The sequence below is a fragment of the Alligator mississippiensis genome, chromosome 3 (genome assembly GCF_030867095.1).
Source record: "Alligator mississippiensis isolate rAllMis1 chromosome 3, rAllMis1, whole genome shotgun sequence".
NCBI classification, from domain to species: Eukaryota; Metazoa; Chordata; order Crocodylia; family Alligatoridae; genus Alligator; species Alligator mississippiensis.
This window is the reverse complement of record NC_081826.1, coordinates 216,466,911-216,476,362: the sequence shown is the minus strand read 5'-3', so window position 1 is coordinate 216,476,362 and position 9,452 is coordinate 216,466,911. Positions and strand designations below refer to the sequence as shown.

General features: G+C 39.0%; 1 protein-coding gene across 2 annotated transcripts in view; it reads left to right on the top strand.

Moving 5' to 3' along the window:
- Positions 1–9,452, top strand: part of MEGF10 (multiple EGF like domains 10) — a 180,653-nt gene that overhangs the window by 37,256 nt on the left and 133,945 nt on the right. For both annotated transcript variants that reach the window (XM_019478144.2, XM_006276658.4), the window contains exon 3: positions 9,201–9,333. In XM_019478144.2, the coding sequence (XP_019333689.2) occupies positions 9,218–9,333 (116 nt within the window). In that variant the 5' untranslated portion in view covers positions 9,201–9,217. The remainder of the gene's footprint in view (positions 1–9,200; positions 9,334–9,452) is intronic.

Genomic DNA, 9,452 nt, shown 5'->3' with positions numbered 1-9,452 from the left:
CTGGCCTTATTTTTAGTTTGGAGAAGAGAAGACTGGGGAGTGGGGTGGATTTTGCAAAAGTCTTCAACTACCTGAATGGGGGTTCCAAAGAGGAAGGAGTTAGACTGTTCTCAGTGGTAGCAGATGACAGAAGAAGGAGCAATGGTCTCAAATTTCTGCAAAGAAAGTTTACGTTAGATATTAGGAAATCTTTCTCACAAGGTGGGTAGTAAAGCACTGGAAAGGCTATCCAGAGAGGTTGCAGAATCTCAATCCTTTAATGTTTTCAAAACTTGTCTAGACAAAGGCTTGGCTGGGATGATCTAGTTGGAGATGGTCCTGCTTTGAGCAGGGGGTTGGACTACATGACCTCCTGAGATCCCTTTCAACCCTAATTTTCTATGTTTCAGAAGCAATACTTAACTATTCAGACATTTCAGTTCATACAGCATACACCATTGAAATTACATCAGCATAGGGTGTACATTATTATTATGAAGACAATAATATTGCTTTGGGGAATGAAGTAGGACTGTTTTGATGAATGTTTCTGCAAGGTCAGGCCTTCTTTGTTTATTTGCAAAGAGTCATCAACATTTGGTGTGCTTGTCTTGGTGTACCGCTGTCTTTCTGTTTCTTCATAGCTGTGTTCGTCTTTTAATGTTTAATTTTGTCTGAAGGGAATTTAAATGTTTTGAAGGATTTAACTCTCTGTTTTTTGTACACGGAGCTGGTAAAGTAACACATTTTATATTAGTAGTACATACATCAGAAATGTGCAATAGATATAGTTGATAATTATAGGTTGAATTTTGTAATGTCCTTGAAATGAAATGAGTCAAAGTTGATATTCTAGTTGGCATTTTTTTTCTTCTGAAAAACTGTGACTTTCTAAAAATTTAGTTTGGCATCTATATAGTTTAACCAGGGGTGGGCGAGAGGGCAGCAGTGCCAGTTACTGATTTAGGAGGGCCATTATAGAGTTAGTGCCCTGGCAGCAAAGCTATTCCCACAGGAATCCTCTTGCAACAGCAGCAGCAGTAGCAGGTACATGGACATTGCATTGCTGCTGCATTAAGAACAAGAGTCAGGGCAGGCAGAGAACGTGGTAGTAGCAGCTGCAGCCAGGGCCTGTTTTGAGTAAGACTCTTGTGGCTCCCTTCCTCCCTGCTCTCAGGGATCTGCTCTCAGACCTCCTCCTCTGCTCTCAGCACCATTGTGTGCCTTCCTACAATTCTTGAAACTGCAGCTCGCCCCCAATCTGTTCTTCCATAGGGTTTGCCCAGGATGCAAACCCTTACTGCTATGCCACTGGGTTTAATTTCCTCTTTTTCTTGGTATCCTTTCATTGGGATGAAGACTAACTGAGCAAGACACTTTGCTAAAAGGGGATTTGGGCCCTTTGCTTGAAAGATATTTTGTGTAAAAGCCCAATAATCCACATTTTCCCATGTGAGTAGGCCCTAACAAATGGTTCTGTTGATTTTTAAGTTCTTATGTGACTAACATGTTTCCTAGGACTGAGACCTACATTTGTAACCTGCTTGCCAAACCTGCCTTTTCGTTGTGCCTTATCGCTATACTAATGTGGTGTTTCCAGACCTCTGGTCCTTAGCTGCCTGTTTTTGGTGGAAGTTAGAGGAGCAGTAATTTCTGCTAATAATGTAGAACTGCTGTAGAGTTGCTGCATCAGGAGTTGTGGTGTTTGTTTCCACAGTCATGGGGGAGCCGACACAGGAGAACCAGTTTAACACCTGGCAAACTTTCCCTTCCAGCGGCATGTTGCATCACAGAAAATGAACTGGACACTATAAGCAAAAATAGCTCAAGATGTGGATTGTAAAATGGCTTCCCAAATTATTCAGATTCCATAGAAAGACTAGCAATAGAAAAAGTAGTAATCTAAAGAAGTTAAAGATGGAAAAGAACTATGAGTCAATAGTTGGGTTTTTTTTCACCAAAGCTGTGACTGGCACTTAAAAATAGTATTGAATCTCTCTCAATAAAGGAGACGTTATAAGTTTTTTCTACTATTTGTCTGATCTTTCAAGACATAAGCAAGTGATCCATTTAATTTCCTTCAAATGACATCATCTTAGTTTTTCCTTCAGTTTTACTCATTTTGTTGATAACTCTGTTCATATCTGACTGCTGCTCTAGGGTAGCAGCAGAAAAGTCAGCTTGTCCAATCACAATCATATCTAATTTGCTATCCAATATCACCCCAGGTCTTTTTGAACATTACTGCCTTTCAGGTATCCACCATCTACTGAATATCTGTGTCTTATTTTATCTCCCCCCAGAATCAGATATTTTAGTGTGCATTTTTCCCAGAGGAATCTCATTTTATTATTTTTGCCTGAATTTTTTACTACTTTTTTAACTCAGTCCTTGCAGAGGCCTAAAATACCTCATCATTTAGTAACATCTGTGAATTTAATTAATGTGCTGTTGGTCTTATCATTGTGTATCGCTGGTAAAGATGTAAAGTAAACCTGACCCTAATACTGATCCCACTGGTATCCACCAGAAACTGCCTCTTAACTTAGTATGGTTCTGTTTATTCATATTTGCCTGTGTTTGCAACCCTTCACTCAGAGTACAGTCCATGTGATAATACTCAAGTGCAGGTACATTTGTATTTATTTTACAAGCCGGATTTCATGAGGCACTACGTCAAGTTGGCTTTCTAATTTCTGAATACAACATATCTCCTGCATTTCATTCTCTTCATTCAGCTGTTTTGTAATGTAATCAATATGAGCAATCAGGTTTTTTCATTGTTACATGTTAATGTGAAGCTAATCATTGCTGACAAGAATGGATCAGATTCAAGTTCTGATAAGTCCAGCACTGGTTGTTTTCATGAAAGTTTCTGTCCCCGACAAGGATAGAAACCAGCTTTTTAAATTATGTTCTATGTCATATGAATCTGCCTTACATTTTTTAGGTGATTTCTTCCGTTAGAATGCCAGACCAGTTTTGTATATAGCAGAGAAGCTAAAGTCTCTGCATGAACATAGTTTAACATTATGCAAAATAACACCTAGCAAATTAAGTGAGGAAGCACAGAGTATCTTACACAGTTGGGACTGATATGGGACTTGGTCAAAACACTTGTGCTAACCTCACTACTCTGGCAAAAATTGCACTTGTAGATGCCGACAGGGCTGGCTGGGGCATGAGGGTGCTTCAGTGCGGTGGCTGCCTGCCAGCTAGCCCAGCACTGAAGCACTTCTATACTCCAGCCAGCCTGTCTGCAGCATGTTGAGCCAGGTTGGAGGGCTGGCAGGCTGACCCTCGGTTCCCCCCCCCCCCTGCCCAAGCTGAGGCTATGCTGCCCTGGCTCAACGAGCTGCAGTCCCAGGTACATGTGTTAATGCTGTGCCTGAGAGCAATAAACTTCAATGTCAACTGCCAGTCCTACTTCTCTATGAGTCTATGATTCTGTGATTTGCTCCAACCCCACTTAAATGTGAGTGCAGTGGCAGTGCCTACAAATTCCTGATTTGCATGGGCAAATGAGGCATTGGCTAACACACTAACTCTGGTACAGTTATGAGATCTGCTCAACCTGTTTCTATAGTAACTGTATAGGATCTATACAGTGTGTGTGTGTGTGTGTGTGAGAGAGAGAAAGAGAGAGAGAGAGAGAGAGAGAGAGAGAGAGAGTTAACATAGAGTTATGGGAGTTTGGTTTTGTTCCTATCTTAAAATTTGTCTGTTAATGATTTTAAAGCATTCTGAGATGTTCAGAAGTAACTTTCCACATTCTTATTAATTTTTTTGTTATTTGTTTTTATAAATAGGTTAAAACATCTGTTTTTGGTTATAGATTTGGTACTGTTTTTTATGTTGGTGACATAAATGACAGAACAGGTTATTGCAGTTTCAGCTGGTAGCATCATATTCCCCTTACTTTTTTAGACCAGGCTTAAAGTCCAGTGATATCAATGTGAATCACTGACTTGAATAAGCTTTGGATCAGGCACTAGATTGTGAGTGCATTACTTTAAAGATGTCCTGCTTGAATGAGAATAATGATGTTTGTAAACCTGGGTTTTTGCTTTCAATATTAATAAAAAATGATAAGGGATAATCATATTTGAACATTCTTATTGCAAACTATGTAATTGTTATTGTTCAGCCTATCTTTTCTTTCAAAGAAAAAATGATGCTGATACAGGTATTACTATAGCCAAATTAATTTAATTTTGGTTGCAGTCAGGCCTTCAGAACAGATGAAAGTAGACTTCTGTGCTGAAAGAGTTTTATTCTGTTGGTTACCAATCAAATTGATTATAAAGTTTAATTTGCTTACTTACATATGCCCTTTACATCATCTTAGACCATTAGTTATGTGGTTATAGATAGGCTGTGACAAATTTCTTGTTTTTTTCCTAAGTATCCAAGCATGATGCTGAAAATGATTAATTTGGAAGCCATTCTTCCCCTCTTTGAAATTCTTTCCTCTTAAGGTCAATGGTTCTGCTCACGGTAGAAAATGTTTATGCTTGTAGCAAGTGTTTACAACATCAAGGGTATGAATTAAACAAAAAGCTGTATGAGGTCAGATCATCTTTCTATTTTTCCATGAGCTGTTTATTACCATGCACTTTGCTAATTATTGACACACAGAAAGAAGACATACTCTTAGTCCTTAGACTATCTGTATGATATATGTAGATAATGGATAGCAGAGATACTGCAAGAATGCTGATATATATTACCTGCTGAAAGGTTTGTAGGTAAATACACTAAGGAAGGTGAATCTTTGAGCAGCATACATCAGTGCAAGTAGTACAAAGCAAGAGTTAAACAAACCATCTACTTTTTTATTGCTAATATAAACACTTTAGCAATGCTAATCAGTTTTACTGATTTTCTGTTTTGATTTTCCTCAATAATTAAGCAAAAGATCTGGAATGCAATCAAGTTTTACACTAGGGGGTTCATGCAAATGATTTTTTTTCTTCTACATTTTAAATTCTGTTAAATGTATCCAAAAGGAAAGTTATTGAATTTTTTTTTTTAAGGAAACACAATTTACAGCCTACATATTTAATCAAAGTGTCTATTTTAATGAGGGAAATCACCACTTTATTGAAATTATTAATCTGAAAATACAGCTGCTTTTATTCCTTTTTAAGTTGAACTCCACGTTGAATACCTGGTATACTACATATGTACAGAAAGACATGGATGTGTATTTACATAGAGCATGAAATATCTTTCAGTCAATTTTGAAAGTGGATTTTGCAAAATTGGGTCACCTCTGTGATCTCTGCTTCATAATTTCTTCAAATGATCATTATTTTAGAGTTTTTAATCATGATTTTAAACAACTTGTGCATTTATTTTGTGTTGTTAAGAATAAACTGTGCTGTATTTTTGTCTGTGTTTTTTCATTTTGCTTCTTTCATGTTCCAATGCTATTTTTTCTTTTAATGTAACATAGTATTTTTTTTTAATTCATAACAAAATGTTTAAAGTTCTGCTTTTCATTTCAGGTAGACTAGTAAATAATAATAATAAGTATTATAATAATTATAAAAATAAACTCGTTTGAAAATCTGATTTATCCCAACACCATAAGTTATGTGCAAATATACCATATTTACCTGAATATAAGATGATGCTGAATATAAGATGACCTCTCAGTAATTAAGTTTTATATGTGGACATTTTATAAATTTGTTATAATTTTCCAGGTGTCAAATCTAATTATTGGAGGTTTGCCTTGAATGTGTCCCCCTCTTATTGCTACAGCAGGGAAAATATTTTTTGAGGGGGCAGTTAAGTAGTCTCCTTGTCCTCTGCCCCTTACAGCTTCTTTCCCTGAAGCCCACCATTTACTATCAGACCTTGCTTTCCCTGAATACATGGAAATAAAAGCCAAATTTGAAAATGCTGGCCTTGAAATAAATACAGACTTAGTTCATCCAGGTACATTTTGCTTTTTCTTGAAACTGCTGCAGATTTTAGCACAGGTACTCCATACTTTCAGGCAGCACTTTTATAAACTATGCATTAAAGCCAAAAGGCTCATGATTTACCATATAATTCATTGGGCTGGGCCCCAGCAGAGTTAACAGTGTTTCAAGCTATGGTGACCCCACAGCTCAGCGCTGCTCAGTATGTATACTCCACAAAGATTCCTTGTGCTAAGTAACCCCCCACTCATGACTGTAACTGGATGTTCGTGTCATGAGGCCTGGGATGCTCCACAAATGTATATGCAGATGAGGCACAGGACAACTTGGTCTGGCTCCACATCATGGTCTGGCTTCACTAATCATATATGACAAACAGAGAGGGATTGACTGAGGGATTCTGGATAAGCTCTTTAGGGGCCCATTTGGTGATGTTTTCCAAATATTTAAGGATAGTGAAGAAACAGGACTCATTGGAAATGGGAAAGAAAGGCACAGGTCAGCTGTGGGAGTGAAGAAGTTGAGCTATATTCAGTGAAGTGGCTCACTGTGACTTGAAAAGGAGTCTGCAGTGAGGGGGATGGAGTACAGTCAGTATTACTATATATTTTATTCCCGTAGGCAGTACTGTCCTAAACTTGTGGTAGCATCTTAGTTCTTTGGTTAAGATCAAGTGTTTTTGGTGCCAGGGGGGATGGGGGGAGGTGTCAGGGCTGGCTCTGGTCTCTCAGTGCTGGCCTAGTATCACAGTACATGCCAGTACTCTGTGGAGGATCATAGAATCATAGAAAATTAGGGTGCTGCCCAATATGTTCCATGTGTTTTATAGTCATGTGCAGTGTTGGCTGTGTTAATCAACTTCATGGTGGGTTTCTATGCTGCTTTTGGCAGCAGTTTAATGATAGACATTGCATTTAATGAAGTTTCCTTGTATGTGAATGTAAGATGAGGAGTTTTTCTCCCTATGCTGGTGGGACTGGGGGAACCTTGTCTTGTATTCAGGTAAATGCGGTAGTATTGATAATAATGCCAATAAATAAGATAAGAAAAGATCTTGAGTTGGTGTGGAAGACTTCATTGATTTCAAACAATATCCAACAGAAGATCTGGTCCACTATAATTGCTCTCCAGCATATCTTCCTTCATAGTCTGTAAAATCATTGTTTAATCCAATTTTTTCTTTTACATGGAAGAAAAAATTCCAGTTCAGAAATGGGATAATTTTTTAATATATTGCCACTACTAACATTCATTCTAGGATTTTTTTGGAAAAATTAACAAAGGGCTAGGGCTTAAAAATTAAAAGCTTTTAGGTGTGTTCTTTAAAAGCCAGTAACTGAAAGCTCAGCTACAGCATACTCAGAGCAATAGAGCCTTTCAGTGGTTAATTTTAAGGAAAGCTTTTCATGGGAAGAGGAATTAAGCTATCACTTAAAATTAGGGGCATGTATAGCATAGACATAAACTTTCCAGTTTTGCAGACATTTGACAGTTCAGCTTAAAAGAACAACAGACATTTTAAATAAACCAGGAGAAGGTCATGTGAAAAAGTAAAGCAAAGTTGTTAAAAAAATTCTGTGTTTTTATCTGGCATTGTTGAGTCTGATTCTGCAAGGTGATGTGCCTAACTGAAGGTGCTGAGCTCTTACAATTTCCATTGGAAAACTTGTTCAGCATTTTACAGCACTGCGGGGTGGGGAAGGAATCAGGGGGGCTCAGGGGGCAGACAGGGGGTGGGGCCAGGTGGGGCTGGGGGGATAGGAGGGGCTGGGGCTGGGCAGGGAAGGGATTGGGGGCGTTCAGGGGGCAGGTGGGGGTGGGGCCGGGCAGCGAAGGGAGTGGGGGGCTGGGGGAGCGGGCAGAGCCGGTGGGGTCCCCCCCATGGTCCCTTCCCCCCTTCTCCAGTCCCCCGACCCCTTACTTACCAGCAGTTGAGCCTGAGTCCAGCTCCCGCTGCTGGCATGCTGCCTGCCCTCATAGGCAGGCAGCATGCTTCAGCACCAGGGCGAGGGCTAACCACAGAGACACTCTGGCAGCCAGAGCATCTCTGTGGAGGATCCAGCCTCCCGTTGCCTTAGGGCATGGTCTGGGACTGTGTCCTACCCTGCTTTTTTCTGTGCAGGTTTTTTTGACCCCTGGATATCCAGGGGTCTAATTTTGCCCCTGCGCTGCAAATTTGCAGCATGGGGAACATTTTCTCATTCCTGCACATGCCTCTTGCAGTGTCTCAAAGGGGTTTTAGATGCTTCAGGAGGTGTGTGTGGGCTCGTCTGGATGTGCCCTGAGGGGTTAAATTGCAGCCTCTGGAATCCTGCCCAGCCACCATTCCCCGCATTACTCTTTAGGAGACCTTGGTTCTAGGTTCACATTACCCAGAGAGGAGGTTGGCATCATTACTATCTGCGCCTGAATTGCCTATTTTCAAAAATCCATTATGCAGCTGTGAATAACAAGTGAAAGGAGATGCCTACATTTTGAATTGTCCTTCTCGGACAGGCACACAAACATGAGGTTGGGCAGCACATAAATTAAGAGGCATACTGATATAATTTGAATCCAGAGGTTAGTTTAGTATGTGTTGTCATTCCTGTCTGTGAGATGGGGATGGTACTTCCAAACCTCATACAAGTTTAATAATTCTAACATTCACTAAGGATAGTGAAGCATTCACACAGAATGAGGAGGGATTTATAAGTAGATAGATGAAAAAGTTTGTACTGTATACATTATGAAAAACACTACGTAAGATGAGGTGCTTGCAAATCTACTCCATGATGGGTTTTCAGAAAGTCTTCTTGGTTTCATTAAATTGAGGCATTATAAAATTAAAAACATTATTACTATAGGTATTCTGTAAACAAGTGATGAGCAGGATTTCTGGCAAAGCTTAACCAATTACATATGACCACCAGCACCCCTTGAACAAATAAGACCAATTGCTTTAAATTGTATATCCATTTTGTAACTGGATATACAACAACTTACAACTTTTCAGACAACAAGCAGAGAGTATACTGAGCCTGCTTACAGTTCCACTTGACAGTGAAATCACTTAGTGTATGCATCTGCCTGATGCCATTTAGCACATTCATATTTATTTCTGGACTTGAGTTTTATTAAGGTGAACCTTGTAATGCTGCTACAGGACTATTATAATTTGTCTCACTATTAAATGCTTGCTGTCCTATATAATTTGGTCCAGCTTGGTGTTACTAATGGAGTTTCACCAAAGTTCCTTATATTTATAGTTTGAATATTGTCAAAATATAATCATGTTTTTTCTTACAGGTCATTTATTCGAAAAGATGGTTCTTTATTTAAATTCTGTTTTATGCTTCCCGGTCATACTACTGCACCACTGGATTGGGACAACTTTTTCCTTAAATCTTGAAGATCCAAATGTGTGTAGCCACTGGGAAAGGTAATATTTGTTCTACCAGCATATATTTGACATATCCTTAGTTACTTTTGATTATTATGAATTACTTATTCTGTACAGTGCATTTCTAAAGCTTTAATGTATTTTATCAAATAATAAAC